We start from the raw sequence: 16,303 nt of genomic DNA, 5'->3' as shown, positions 1-16,303 counted from the left end.
GATCAAAGAAAAAAGTTTAACTTAGAACAAATCTAAATCACTACCACATAATTATTGAAAGTAGATGGTGTGTCACAAATGATTTTTTAGGAATTGTCACTGACAAAATATCCTCAGACGGTTGCTAAAACAGACGTGTATTTAACAAGACAACCATCTAGATGTGACTGAACTCACATACGATTTTTATAAATTTGTCTTTTTCTATCATACATATATAAAAAATATTTAGAAAAATTCATCTATAATATTATCACAGACGATTTCTTTTAAGATCTGTCTGTATCTATACTATACACAGATGAATTTTATAAAAAAAATGTCTGTATTTAAAGATCCATGAACATTTATAAAAACTCGTCATTATGACGGCTTCGATGGTGTGAATGCTTGGCATCGACTTTCACTGGGTGGACTTCGTCTTCTTCGCTACTGTGAATGCCCCTTCCTTGGACGCTATGTATGCTGTGAACCGTGTTCTTCATTCTGTTTTTCCGGATGAAATTTTTTTATTATTGTTTATCACAATGGAGATATTTCGTCAACTGCAAGACAAGTTTGAAAGTGCATTTTTTTGCAAAACTATAGCTGGCAGTTTGCCAGCAACACAGTCTGGTTCTGGCTCATACGTGAGCTAGTCAAATTGCAGCCAAATCCGAATGACTGTGAACTGCTCATTGAAGGTGATGCTTGGGTTGATGTTGTGTCGAAATACAGGATGCTGAGATGATGTCTATCATCTCATCTTTTTGAAAGATGACGTTTATTGATCCAAATTTGTTGATCATTTTTCGTCTTTCTGAAAGACGGTGTCGCCATGATGTCAACTATTTCATCTTTTTGGAAGACGACGTCGATCGATGAATGATTTATAGCTAGAGATTGTGTTTAGCTAGATAGGTTTATGTGTTCTGAACATTGTATGGTGTTCTTAACCTTATTTGTGGTATGTAAATACTTGTGTGTTTTATGTTCTGAATAATGTGTGATCGATGTTATGAATAATACGTGATTGATGTTCTAAATAATGTGTCAATATGTTGTTTAATTTGTGAATCATGAAGTGTGTATCTGCGCGACCCTTTCTCCTCTATAAGCAAATTTGCTCGCTGGCTGCGCAGCCAAGAGGCAAATTTTCTTAGAGGGAAAAATGTTATACAAATGATTTTTTTTAAAACTCTGTCTGTGACAATTAACACAAATTGTTTTAAATAAAAACCGTATGTGACCTAACTACACACAGACGTATTTCAACATAGCCCATATGTGTTTCTTAGCACACGCAGATGATTTTACAGAAAATCTGTTTGTTTGTAACTCTATGGCAGACGAACCGTCTGTAATAAAATCGATATCACATACACTTTACGAAATCTATAACCATCTATAATAGAATTTAAAATCTATATGTAATAATCTATTTTGAGACAGTGAATAGGCTTATTTTTATGATCGGAGACAGTAGTATGCAATTTGTACAGTCGGTTTCGAGGCTTTTTAGCATGAACTAGTAGAAGAACATCCGCCTACAAATACTCACTTCCAGATTAAATTTCTCTACACGTGTTTCGAGGCTATTGTCCAATGGTACTCACAATCCATTAGTACATGCTTTTAGCTCATAGCATTAGTTATTAGGTACTGCGCATTAGAAAATGGTTCCTTCAGACTTTTTTCCGGTAACACACCAACTGCCACGTTCTCCCTAATAATTCGACCGGTATAATCCCCAAAGTCGTTGTTGCGCATCCCTCCCCCAAAGTGCCCCCCCTATAAATACCCCGCTCGTGGCCATTGCAGCTCACCAAAGAACACTCGAGCTAGCTAAACGTATCTTATCTAGCTCATAGCCTCTGAATGCCGAGCTACGAGTTCTAAGATTACCGGTAGAAGAAGAAGCAGCAGCAGCAGCAATGGCGAAGCCTTGCACATTATTTTTGGGGGCAATGGTGGCGCTCGCACTCCTAGTGAGCCCCATTGCCTGCACTCGCAAGCTCGGCAAGCACAAGTCAAAGCCAAAGCCAAAGCCGATCGGCCACCAGCAGGCGCCTGCAGCCAAGGCCCACAGCAACCACACCGCCACACCCTCAGTCCCGGCGGCCTACGGCTCTGGCGGATGGTTGTCGGGCGCCGGCGCGACGTACTACGGCGCCCCCAACGGCGACGGAAGCGACGGTTAGTGCCCTGCGCTGTCTGTCGATGGGGTAGTATATATGTACCGTGCATTGCATGTACGTACGGCGGGTTGATCGATGCGCCGATACACTGACCGGCCGATACACTGAATCGTGAATGCAGGCGGCGCGTGTGGCTACCAGACCGCGGTCGGGAAGCAGCCGTTCGACTCGATGATCGCCGCCGGGAGCTCGCCGCTTTACAGGGGAGGCGAGGGCTGCGGCGCCTGTTATGAGGTCAGTAATTCAGTATAACGCAGAAGTGGCTTACATCATACATCTTGCTTGTGTGGTCACACGGCTCAATGAGCTGTCGTAGCTCTATTAATGGTGGAAAGTTGTCGGCTGGTCGCCTAGTCCTAGCTAAACAACGCGTGCGTTCTCATGTGCAGGTTAAATGCACGAGCCACCCGGCCTGCTCCGGCCAGCCGGCGACCATCGTCATCACGGACCAGTCTCCCGGCGGGCTGTTCCCCGGCGAGGTCGCCCACTTCGACATGAGCGGCACCTCCATGGGTGCCATGGCGAAGCCCGGCATGGCCGACAAACTCCGTGCCGGCGGCGTCCTCAGGATCCAGTACAGGAGGGTGCCGTGCAAGTACAGCGGCGTGAACATCGCGTTCAAGGTGGATCAGGGCGCGAACCCGTTCTACTTCGACGTGCTCATCGAGTTCGAGGACGACGACGGCGACCTCAGCGCCGTCGAGCTCATGGAGGCCGGCAGCGGCGTCTGGACGCCGATGGCGCACAACTGGGGCGCGATGTGGCGCCTCAACAACGGCAGGAAGCTCAATGCGCCATTCGGGCTCCGGCTCACCTCCGACTCCGGCAGGGTGCTCGTCGCCAGCAACGCCATACCCGCCGGGTGGAAGGCCGGGAAAACGTACCGCTCCTTGGTGAACTACCCCTGATTTTTCTCTGCGGCGTAGCTGTGCTTGGCTGGTCATCGAGCAGTGCATGGCGGGAAATGTGCGTCCGGGTGTTGCGAGAGGCAGTTGTAGAAGAGGAAGAGGAGGTTGAAGAAGAGAGAATGGTGTTGTCCCCTCCCTCCACCGTCGTCTCTGCGCAGCCCCCTAGTGATGTCAGATGTGTGTGTCGTCGTGTCGATTTCTCTGTAAATTGTTTTCTTCCTCTGTGCTGTGTGTTGTTGAGGAAAGAGAGAGGCTTGAGCTGCGACTAATGTTGCATGCCGGCCAATGCAGCAAGTTGTGTGTTTTTGTAACAACGCAATCCTTTTATTAGAGAAATGTTTTTCTTTTACCGAATCAGACAAATGAACTGAGTAGTTCGCTAGTTGGGCTGTGTAAATACCTCTGGAAAGTTTATTTGATAACCTTTTCTACGGATATAGTCTCATTGCCAAATTCGTATCGAGTTGGTCTCGGTCATCAAAATAATACGTTGGTTTTAGCTCAGGTTTCCTTTTTTATGTTGTAACGAGTCCAATTCGGTTTCCATAGTCCTAGGCATTATATATAGTAGAATTCACGACCCATAGAGGACAGACCACTTTATGCATAAGATTGAAACATAGCTATTGCTTATTCTTTCATACCAGCGTTCATGCGAGGACAACCGAGAGAGAATTAGGCAATCATTGTTTACCATTCTGTAATCCAAGATCAAGTTGTCGTTCCGTTGGGAATTGGGAACTTGGCGACGTCTCTGCTACCTCCCCTGTCACCCCTGCACCCGCCATCACTGCCGGTCGGCCTGTTCCCCGTGGCCCTCCCTCTAAGCCCGGTGTCGACAATTGGTGAACCACCGAACTTATAAACTTGTAGAAATAATAGAGGATGCTTTGAGTAGACGATCACACAACGAATACACGATATTACATAGGTTCAAACATCCCTTAGAATAATAATCCTACGTCCTGTTGATCTTGTATTAATCTCTGAGACTGAGTATAAGGGGTGCTTGGCTAGCCTATTGTCACACCCGGTTTTAGAAAGGGACAAAATCAGATGTAAACCACATGTATGCCAGGATCAAGTTTCATATATGCAGTGACTTCATCAGGGTATCACACACAGTATCATTATTACAATATTTAATTTAAATAAAAATAGAAAGACCTCAAAGTCTTAAACAAAAACACACAAACTAAACACCGCGAAGCTCCAACTTCCACAGGCAATTGACCGGGGGAACCGCCAGCCTAGTAATCTTCATCTTCATTGTCGAAGAAGACTGGTTCTCCTTCAATGTTTGAGCAGCACCTGGAGGACATTTGGAAGGAAACAACAAGTATGAGTACATATCGTATTCCGCAAGTGTGGAAAAATAAAATGCCATGCAAGCTTAAACAAAAGAACAAGCTGTAACAATTTAAATTTGCATAAAAGCCAACTATGCTAATGAAGAATTATAAAAGCATCCTATTTGACTAGGTGAATCATCTGTAGACTTCCAACTCCTAGAAACATCTCCACATGTTTCCCAACCACCTGAATCCCACATCAGGCTCCCAAACCAACCGAACCAAACCAAACCCATCCAACTAATCATGTGAGGATCCAAGTCTCTCATATCCGTGAGCACAGCTGATATATTAGATTATACACTCTGCAGAGGTTGTCCAGCTTTCCCCACGAGTCGTGAATTTCCTTGTTGTCGTGTCCGCGAAACACTTAACACACGCCTGTGGTGTGTCACCTGAAAAGTCACTACAAAGCCGTTACAAAGTTTCATCCAGTATGTGCATGCCTGCTAAGTTTCACCACCCTCAAAGTGGCATTCACACCACCCAGAAGCCCACTTTTGTGCCTTGTAGTATCCAGAAAGTTTTCGCCCTTCCCTTCCAGTACCCATCCCATACAACTAACTAAATGGTTCTAGTCTTTGCCGTCCCCACACATCAACTCTTCCGTTTGGCACGCACAAAACTGGAATCCGCTAATTAATAGGCTAGGCCTGTCCCATAATAGGTCTTGTGGTTGGTACGATATTTCTTGAGTTGTCGCTCCACAAACCGATCCTTACTTAGGTTGCTTGAGCAAACACTAAGCCAACAACATAACCATCAACATCAACAACACTACTTTGCTCAAGGCCTAAGGTTCCATATTGCTATACCATCACTAGTATTCCCAACTCATAGTTGCACAGTTCATTAGTCATGTTTAACCATTAACCCTTCAATCTCCTTGTGCAAAGTTAAGCATAACTACCCATTATATCCATTGCTAACAACTAGGTGACAAGGAATTATATGGAACATGATACTATAAGTACAGAGGATTCAGAATTAACAGCATGCATGTTTGAAATAAGGAACACATTTAAAAACTGGGATCAAAATATTCAAGGACACTTGTGTCTTCCAACTTGCTGCTCAGACTCTTCAAATACTTGGTTCTAGAGATTCTCGAACTGCTCCTCGTCTGCTCTCGAAACAAACTAGAAAAACACACAAGAAAACTAACTAAAAATAGTACACCAACAGTAGCTAACATATGAGAAAAAGGTACTAAACAATAGTACACGCTACTACGAACGCGGGAGCGCAAAAATCGCCTAAATTGGAGCTAGAATGAGAAAGATATGCTAAATACAAGTTTTAGGGTTATTCTGAAAAAGAAAGGACCTATTTTGGATAAAACAGAAAGGTTAGGGGCCTTTTTATAAAAATAGAGGGACCTAAAAGTTATTTTATAAAACTTTAGGGACCTAAGTGTAAAAAGACAGGACTCCTTTTGTAATTACAAAGAAGTTTAGGGTCTAAACTATAAAAATACAGGGGCTTTTGGTAAATTCAGAAAGGTCCAGGGGCTTTATTGCAAAATTGATCTTATTCCCGAATTAGAACAACTGGGAATAATGACTGGATAAAGGGCTTGGTGACGTGGCAGACACGTCATCGGTTTGGATGACGTGGCCGACCGATGTGGACAATGACGTGGCTCTGGGCACCTGACTGGATTAAGGAGGCCACGTGGCAACACGTGATTGGCTCGGGTGAAGGGGTATTTTGGATCTAATAGTGACCATCTAGCTCGGATTCGACGGCTGAGAGACCGGGGAGAGATTAACCAGCCGGCGGCGGAGCGGACTCGGTGACGAGCTCGCCGGAGAGAGGCAGAAACCTTGTCGCCGAGCTTGGATGATGATGGCGAGCGGTGAAAAATACTCGAGAGAGTGAGGGCTTTCCGTTTGAGGGCTTACCGAGCACAGCGCGGTCTGGGAAGGTGGTCGACGGGGAGAGAGGCGGTGGCGGCACACGGTTGCGCGTCAGGGACGGAGTTTCGGTGGCCGGGACACGACGAGGAGCGGCGAAATCGGCTCCTGGCGAGCATACGGTCTTGAATAAATGCTCGGATGCGGCGGAGAGGCGGCGGACACAGCGGTCGGCGAGCTCGACCGAGAGCACCAATGGTGGCAGTGGCGGATTGGTGTGGGCGAAACAGATGGAAAAGAGAGGAGGGGGCTCGCACTTATATAGGCGGAGGTACACGCGGGCGAACAAATTCGATTGGGGTTTGTTAGGATTCGGTCGAGAGGCAGAGGCACGTCGGGTGGGATGTGGACTCAGCCGAAGCCCGAGCTCGGGTTGGAGACGACGACTGACGGGTGGGCCCCACACATTAGCGACGCTGAGAGGCAGCAGGCGCGGGGAAAGAGGGCGAGCGGCAAGCGATGCGCCACTGGGCCAGGCGCGGCTGCGGCCCACGTGGGCGGGGAGGCGGAAGAAAGAAGGGAGAAATGGTGCGGGCTCAGCCCAGGAGAGAAAAGAGGGTTGGGCCGCCAGGAAAAAGAGAGAAAAAGAGAAAGGAGGAGAGATTCAGCCGAGGAGAGAAAAAAGATTTTTCTTTTAAAGAACCCCTTTTCAAATCTTTTTTTTCTAAATTAAACGACGTGCCTCGAGGTTTTCAAAAATTCATTTCCACACATAAAACTCTAGTGTCTCTAGCATGAATGCAACACCAAAAATATAACCTACGGCAAAATTCAATTATTTTTTTAGAAAATAGGTTTTACCCTACTCTGATGATTTAAACCCTAATAAAAATTCTAGCAAAATTTTGGGAAATTAAAAACCAGGGTGTTACACCTATATAGAACTAAACCAGTCAGATGGCTCCCTTGTATGTAGTTGGAGAGAAAAGCTAATACAGATTTAACTTGCAGAGAGCTCAAAGGTGCAGAGCTTCCACAGTCTTGAATGGTGTCAATGAAAATATATTGACTTCTAATGGCTTGTATGGACTTGTCCTCCACAGAATCCCTGACTCCATATATATAGGGGGGGGGGGGTCATCGTAAGGTCTCTAGAGTCATTCATTCTTATTCTTGGAGATAAACTTCTCCGTTTACAAGATATCTTGGTATCTGTGAGCAGTTTTTATAGGTCCAGGGATTCCCTTCCTGAGGATAGAGATATACGCAAAGAATAAGGGAGAAACTCTAAGGTATCAGGATATAATAGTTTTATACTACTAATCGTCAAGCTCTCCATCAGTATGTAAAATGAGGCTTCGACGAATCAAAGACTTGGTCAGCAAAGATAAATGTTTTGACCGACCACATCATCTAGTAGGGCTCGGGTTCCCGATTAGGGTGGTACATCTAACCAGGTTCTCGAGATCATCATTTTGTCTATTCGGGATTTCGAACACCTTCGAGTACTCAAGTGAGCCCTCGAGAAGATATTACCTCCAAGTAGGAATTTTGATTCATCTGAGGAAATTTGTCCTAAGCTTTCAAAAGGACCGGGGGAGAAAGGATTGTCGCTGGCTGATTTTGAAATTTGAACCGTCGTAGCATAAGTTTTATGTGGTGGTGAAGAGATTCTTTACCTGACAAAAGATCATGATGACACTGGGAAATTGCGCGCGCATGACGGCGTAGTGCACCAGGTTCTCTACGTTACTACCCCAACTCTCCTACATGCATTGGGCATTAAATATAACATGACATTAAAGCATGAGAATGTGACCTCGAGTCAAACTCGGAACTGTCATTGCGTCAGTTGAAGAGTCATCCAGAGAGTCGTTGTCCGTATAAAATGAGACGGGGATCCCACACAACGTTTACCTCTTCTATCATCGTTTTCCATGAGTCATTTTTTCTGAGTCTCTTGCTTAAAACCACCTCCAACTATTTTCTCTCAATGCCATGGGCCGGAAGAAGACTGAGAGGGTGGAGAGTTCTGCTACTGGCACCGCACCAGCTGCGATCCTGGCTTGGTTGGAATCCAAGGTCTCAGAGGAGGTTCCGGTCTTGATGGTGGGCGAGTCCCCAGTCCAAGCACCAGTTAGGCGGTTGTCATTCTTGATTTTCTTTCGATGCGGATTCTGTTTCCCCTCTTCCAGCGTCTTCCTTCAAGTGCTTAGTTTTTATGGCCATGAACTCATCCACCTCGACCTCAACTCCATCATCATGCTTAGCGTCTTCGAGCACCTGTTCAAGGCCTTCCTAGGCATTCGCTCATTCGTTGACCTCTTTAGGCACTTCTACCTACTAAAGGGGTTTTCGTGCAAGGTCGCCAGCGGCGTTGGATTTCTCCTCAGAGAAGGGAAGTCGGTGGAGTACATTGACTTCTCTGCTAAGAGTTCCTGGTTAGGATGATACAAGAAATGGTTCTACTGCTAGCCTGGCCCACCAGAACTCCCATACTGGGGTCTTGAGCTACTGTCGAGGCAGTTGTGGACGAAGGAACCCAGGGAGACCACCATCCACCAGACTCTGATTGCTGAGATTTGAGAGCTGAAGGAGCATAGTTTGAAAGGTCTTTGAGGTCGGGGATCTCTAACGCTTGGCAGTTTATGGCTGTAGCAAAAATAGCCCTATTAGACCATGATTATAATTTTGGTGATTAATGACAACATAGTCATTGGGACTAACAAGTTTGCTAGGAATATATGTTAGTAGGTCTCATGGATACAATACATTAAGAAGCCACCATAGCTGGGATAAAGTTTTATTGAATTGGAGAAGTACTAAGAGAATTGACCTCATCGGATAGTCCGGTACAGAGAAGTTTGCACTTATCAGAGCTTTGTGTTCAGATACTGTTAGCCTCACCGGAAAGTCCGGTGCTCTGTGTGTTAAACTAACCGGAGAATTTCTAACAAAGGGAAGAAGGCTGAGGACCTCACCGAATAGTCTGGTGATCTGCATTGGATAGCACCAGAGCATTTCTTGCATAGAAGAATGCAAGTGCAAAGACTGAAGATGAACCCACCGGAAGGTTCAGTGCTTGGTTTATGCTCACTGGATTATAGCACCAGAGTATTTCTTGCAGAGGCGACTGCAAATGTTGAAGAATGAAGAACAACCCACCGGAAGGTACGGTGCTATGAAGATCAATACACTGGAGCATTTTACACAAAGAAGAAGTGACGCGGTCTGGCTCAAGATAACTCACCGGATAGTTTAGTGATGGATTTGAAGGCACATCAGAATGTACGGTGTCCACAGAGGTTTTAAGTAGAGTTCCCAACGTGTCACACCGGTTTTAACAAACAAAACCAGATAGGCTTATGTGTACCCAGGATGTTCAACACACATAAGGATATCACAGGTGAAGTAAAAAAGCAATATTTTTTATAGAATAAACATTATACTCTTACGGAAATTGACATATATTGTCTTCTATGAAGTTATCTACTGTGGAACAGAAGCATTGGTGCCCAACAACACCGCAGGCAACCGACCGGGATACACGTGCCTAAAACATCACAGCCTCGTCTTGATAGTCTTCAACATCTTCACTCATTGAGCAGCACCACATATGTCATATGGCATAGGAAAAATAGTAAGTGTGAGCACATGACACGCTCAACAAGTGTACATGAGAATAATGATATGTATGCTTAAATTAAGGATAGACTAACACAAGGTATATTTGCGTAAATGCGAGTAAAGAAAACAATTGAACTTTAAAAGCATTGAACAATTATTAAGTGAATGTATCCCAATTAATCCATCCGTTAGACTCTGCGGGCACGACTGTTATAACAGTTTTACATTTTGCAGAGGTTGTCCAACTTTTAACCACAAGTCGTGATACCCATGTTGTCGTGTTTGCAAGACACTTAACACACGCCAATGGTGTGCCGCCAGAAGAATCACTATGAAGCATGGTACATCAATTAGGTTCTAGTACTCTAATGAATGCCAGCAAGGTGTCTAATTGATATGCTAATTCTTACCCATATCGGTCTCGTATTTGGTACAGTATTTTATAGGTTGTTGCTCCACGAACCGGTCCTTATATGTGTCACTTGGGCAAAGACTATCCAACGGGGAAATAACCAACAAAACCTAGCACCTTTTCTTGGAACGTATCCACAAGCCCACCACATGAACCACCATTATCAAACCAACTCTTTGCCAAGTCCTAGGATTCCATGTTACTAAAACAAGCTCATCATCACCATTGCATATGTCCACTAAACATGTATATAGCACTTTCCCAACATCTTGACAGTATGGCTAAGCAAATCTACCCATGAACGACACCTAACCATAACCCACTTAGGCTTCAAGGGATGATAAGGGAAAAACTAGGTAAAGACTTGTATGATGCTGATTTAGACTTTAAAGAAGTGATTGAACATTGTAAAGAAGGGAAAATATGGAATAAATATGTGCTAAATGATGGATTGCTCTATCGTGCTAACAAGCTATGCATTCCAGCTAGCTCCGTTCATCTTTTGTTGTTGCAGGAGGCGCATGGAGGAGGATTGATGGCACATTTTGGAGCAAAGAATACTGAAGATGTGCTGATCACTCGTTTCTTTAGGCCAAAGATGAGACATGACATCAAGCGCTACGTGTCATATTGCACCACTTGCAATAAAGCTAAGTCTCGCTTAAATCCACACAGTCTTTACATGCCTCTTCCTGTTCCTAGTGCACCTTGGGAGGATATTTTTATGGATTTTATTTTAGGATTACTTAGGATAAAGAGGGGAAGGGATATCATATTTGTAATTGTGGATCGTTTTTCTAAAATGGCACATTTCATACCTCGTCACAAGAGCGATGATGCTACAAACATAGCTAATTTGTTTTTCAGGGAAATCATTCGACTACATGGAGTGCCTAGTACTATCGTCTCGGATCATGACACAAAGCTTTTGAGTCACTTTTAGAGATCATTTTGGAATAAATTGGGGACGAAGCTGTTGTTTTCTACTACGTGTCTTCCCCAAACCGATGGTCAAATAGAGGTTGTCAACCATACATTATCGACCATGTTATGGGCAGTTCTAAAGAAGAATTTGAGGATATGAGAAGAGTGTTTACCACATATTGAATTTGCTTATAATAGGCCGGTACACCGCACCTCCAAGGTAAGTCCGTTCCAAGTAGTGTATGGTTTTAATCCCTGTGCTCCTATTAATTTACTACCTTTGTATACTTTTAGAAGACTTAATTTAGATACTAAGAAATGTGCTGAATTTATTCTTAAGTTTCATGAAACCACTAAAAAGAATATAGAGAGCATGACTGACAAGTATAGGATTGCTGGAAGTAAAGGTATGATGGAAATAAAATTTGAATCGGGTGATTTAGTTTGGTTGTATTTGAGGAAGGATATGTTTCCAGAACTAAGAAAGTCAAAATTGATGTCTAGAGCTGATGGATCATTTAAGATAATTGAGAAAATAAATGACAATGCATACAAACTGGATCTACCTATAGATTTTGGGGTTAGTCCTTTAACATTTCAGATCTGAAGCCCTACTTAGGAGAAGAAGAAGAGCTTGAGTCAAGGACGACTCCAATTCAAGAGGGGGAGGATGATGAGCCCATGGATCCTTTCGATACGATCAATACCACAAATAATTCTCAAATCATACAAGGTCCAATTACAAGAGCACGTGCGCAACAATTAAACCATTGGGTAAACTCATTCCTTGCTGTTCATGCTTCCTTGGATGGATTACTATTAAATTCTTGTGATGTTTTATTTCTTAGGAATGTGGTAGAAGCACCACAACCTTACCCGGACGTCACCTCTCGAAGGCCAAGTCTACTCGGACTCGAGGCTGAGCTCTAGTCGTGGTCGTGGTTGAGTCACAGGACAGCACGTCAGTAAAACGGGTATAACTCTCATACAAAGTCCGTTTTAGGTAATCTTGGACATTCTGGAAAGCTTACGAAGAGCCCTTTCTAATGGATGTGAGCTCGACCAAATATTCCTTATAGTTTAGTTAGAGTCAAAGAAATAATGTGCTGCACCACCGTTTTGGATCTAGTTGGGTCTTGTAATTGTGTCGGGGTCAGAGTCTAGGTTGTGTACGCCTCTTTCGATAGTTGTACAACCTTAGGTCAACATCCTCATGTCCCCCCTATATATACACAGTAGCCGTCATAGTTTAGGCTCGAATTTTGCTTAGATTATTCTGTTTTATACAGTTTTACTGTTTGTTCGGTTTGTGGAATTCCAACTCGAGCACTTCATTGGTAATTAGCAATATTCAGATTGCATCTACCAGTTCTTTCTTGTGTTTTTGATTTGCTTGCAGGAAAAACCTTTTTGGTGAGGTCAACCGCGTCTTGGCACAGTTGATAACCACAGAATAGTGGTGTAGTGATTGCGAGGGTTCTCGATCTGTTCTGTTCGGAGCCTTTGGATCATCAACGTTGAAACTCCAGATCGGGCAAACGCACATCACATACTTAGATAAACCTAGAGCACATTTAGATAGAAATTGAGATAGGTTTATCTTATGAAGTTTTTGGAGCCAATTTGGTTTAGGTTTCTAAGTTTCCTAATTCACCCCCCTCTTAGGACATCACCATTCCTCACAACTGGTATCAGAGCCTCATGCTCTTGATAGGCTTAACATCCTAGAGTTGTGTCATTCAGGGTTTGGGATGGATACCCATAGTGCTTCACTTTTTGATGACATAAATTTTCCTTGTTAAAAAATTCTAATGTCTTGTTATTTGCAAGCCAATGGTCTAGATGTTTAGAGGGTCACTGAGGAAGGGATGAGACCTTGCATCACCAACAAAGAGAGGCAATTAGATGCATTGGCGAAGAGTATCATTTTATCATCTTTAAATGTTGATGTATTTAATTATGTTTATTCTCTCATCAATGCACATGATATTTGGTCTAGTCTCTTTGAAATACATCAAGGCACAAATAATATGCGCAATGAGAAATATCGTGTGCTTGTCACTAAGCTCAATGGCATAAAGAAACTACCCTATGAAAGTGCTAATGCCATGTACTCATGTTTAAATATTCTTGTCAATGAGATCAATGGATTAGATTTGACACCAATTGAAGATGATTAAGTGATGAGAAAAATACTTTAAGCTCTTCTTTCAACGTACAAGTTGATAGTCTACATCATCTATGACAACAATGACATCAAGAAGATGACTCAAAGTCAAGTGCTTCCCAAGATCACCACCCATGAGATGACAGTGAACATAGGGTTGAAGCTTCCACCTCATCCAACGTCAAGAACCTTGCTCTCACAAGCAAGCAAGCTTAATATCAACACATAAAGGCAAGGATGAGGAGACAAGAGTAAGAGTCAAGCTCAAGCGAAGATGATGGTGATCAAGATAAAGAAGGCAATGGAGATGATGATCAAAGCACATCAAGTGATGAAGAAATTGATCCCAAGATGACCAAACTCTTCTCAAAGATAGAGAAGAATATGAAGAGGATCAATACCAAGATTGATCATCCTATCTCCATTGAAGATTTGATCAACACAATTGATCATATCAAGAAGGAGATAAGGGAAAGAGACAAAGCATTGGCAAGCATGGGAAGATGGGTGTGTCAAGATGAAGATTCAAGCTCACGTGATGAGAGCTTCGACACCCACTCCTTCAAGAGAAGCTCTTCCTCAAGGTCATCATCACGCAAGCCATCTCATAAGTGTCTTATGACCAAATGTATGGATAGCGATGTGAGTGATGATGAATCCGATGAGGATTCTCCCTCCTATGATGAACTCCTTTATTGGATCAATGAGAAACAAATGGCCCTTAAGAAATAATCTAAGGAACTTAAGAAATTCAATACCCTTAATGACATTCATGCTACCTTTGTTTCTAATTATGAGCAATTATTGAGCAAATTCAATTTGCTAAACAAGGAACATGAAGAGTTTAAGGTAAAATTTGAGTGCATTGAATTTCAAACTAAGGTCCCATTGGAGCAATCTACCTCTCTATTTAATTTCAATCCTAAGGTAGATGCTTGCATTTCTTGTAATGATTTAATTGATCTATCTAGCTCACCCCTTTGTAATGAGATATGTACTAAAAATGTTCTTGTAGAACCATCTAATGAACTTAGTGAACAAGAAAATGATGAGTTCAAGTGAGAAGTGGAAAAGCTCAAGAAAGACTTAGCAAGATTAAAAGGCAAGAACTATGTCAAGCTCCTCAAGATAACCATACTACCATGGTAAAAAAGGTTATGGAGGGTCTACTATGACATGCTTCAAATATCATCAAGAAAGCCACAAGTCCTTCAATTGCAAGAAAATTAAGAAGGAGACTAAGGAGAAGAAGCAATGAACCTCTCCAACAAGACCTCCACCTTCTACACCAAAACCAACTACAAAATCATGGCCAAGAGCAGCCACTACAAGCTCAAGAAGAAGGACAAGGGCAATGTGGTTACGCACAAGGTTGAGAGAAATAAATGGGGGTGGAACCAACCCATTCGGGTGCCCAACGAAGTCATCATCAATACGAAGAGGCCCCAATCGGTTTAGGTTCCTTTACATGACATTAGTTTCACAATTGATATCTTTTATATGCTATGAACCAATTCATAGGGTACCATTCTCATTGTTATTAATGACAAGTGCATATATCTCGCAAGTATTCAAAACTTGTAGGCACACATATAGGTATTATATCTTATGAGTTGTAATTTTGAGACTAACATGTGTTGCTAGATGTATCTTTTGTAGTCTCATGGAGAAATCAACACGTCCTCGGAGGTATACAATGTTTAAATATTTCAATTGGTATAATTGTCAATTCATTTCTACATTTAAGCTACCTCCATGCATGATATAACTTAAACTTCCTACTTCTACTTATTATTTAGATGTGCATATATTGCTACATTCCTACAAGTGATATATTCATAAGTGGGTCTTATTATATGTATGCACAGATAAAGGGGGAGTTTAGATTATATCATGTGAGTTTCATGAATTATGATCCTTGTTTGTCTTTTTCAATTGATATCAATGCCTCCTATCCTTACAGTTGTTATATCTTTTCAATTGGTATCATTTCATTGGATCATGATTTATGACGCTCTCTCCCATGTGCTCTAATGCTCTTCCTCGAGTTCAACATATGTTTGTAGCCCTTTTTGAGATTGTTGACAAATGCGGAGAAGTTTTATGACCAAAGCAAGAAGCAAAATACAAGATGTCTAGGAATACCGAAGTTGACAAAGGGGATAAGAAGAAGATACAAGAAACAACATGAGGTACCTAGGTTGACAAAGAGGGAAAATCTCTTACATGAGTCGATCAAGGGAGATAATGGCAATAGAGAAAGGGGGAGCCACAACAAAGTGAGACTAAATGGTAAGAACATGCACCCAAGCAATACGGTAAGGCTTTGTTCTCTTTACGATTGGTATTATTTATTATTTACCACTTGCTTTGGTTGTGTTATAATCAATCATCAAAAAGGGGAGATTGTAGAAAAAATGACCCTATTAGATTATGATTGTGATTTTCGTGATTAATGACAACATAGTCATTGGGACTAACATGTTTGTTAAGAATATATATTAGTAGGTCTCATGGATGTAATACATTAAGAAGCCACCACAGCTGATATAAAGTTTGATTGAATTGGAGAAGTCCTAGGAGAATCAACCTCACCGGATAGTCCGATGTAGAGAAGTTTACATTCACTAGAGATTTATGTTCAGAGACTGTTAGCCTCACTGGAAAGTTTGATGCTTTGTGTGTTGAACTCGCCGAAGCATTTATGACAAATGGGAGAAGGCTGAGGTCCTCATCGGATAGTCCGGTAATCTGCACTAGATAGCACTGGAGCATTTCTTGCAGAGAAGAATGCAAGTGCAAATACTGAAGATCAACCCACCAGAAGGTCCGGTGCTTGGTTTATTCTCATTGGATTATATCACCGGAGCATTTCTTCCA

At 42.6% G+C, this 16,303-nt stretch overlaps 1 protein-coding gene across 1 annotated transcript; it reads left to right on the top strand.

Moving 5' to 3' along the window:
* Positions 1-1,814: 1,814 nt before the first annotated feature.
* Positions 1,815-3,215, top strand: LOC133892846 (expansin-B11-like). Its single transcript, XM_062333813.1, has 3 exons — positions 1,815-2,175; positions 2,299-2,411; positions 2,567-3,215. Exons 1-3 carry the CDS (start codon positions 1,914-1,916, stop codon positions 3,083-3,085), a joined length of 894 nt encoding a protein of 297 aa, XP_062189797.1. The 5' UTR covers positions 1,815-1,913; the 3' UTR covers positions 3,086-3,215.
* Positions 3,216-16,303: the final 13,088 nt, after the last annotated feature.

This window comes from Phragmites australis, chromosome 15, assembly GCF_958298935.1.
Source record: "Phragmites australis chromosome 15, lpPhrAust1.1, whole genome shotgun sequence".
In the NCBI taxonomy this organism is placed as follows: Eukaryota; Viridiplantae; Streptophyta; class Magnoliopsida; order Poales; family Poaceae; genus Phragmites; species Phragmites australis.
The sequence above is the reverse complement of the archived record's forward strand: the minus strand, read 5'-3'. Positions and strand labels throughout refer to the sequence as shown.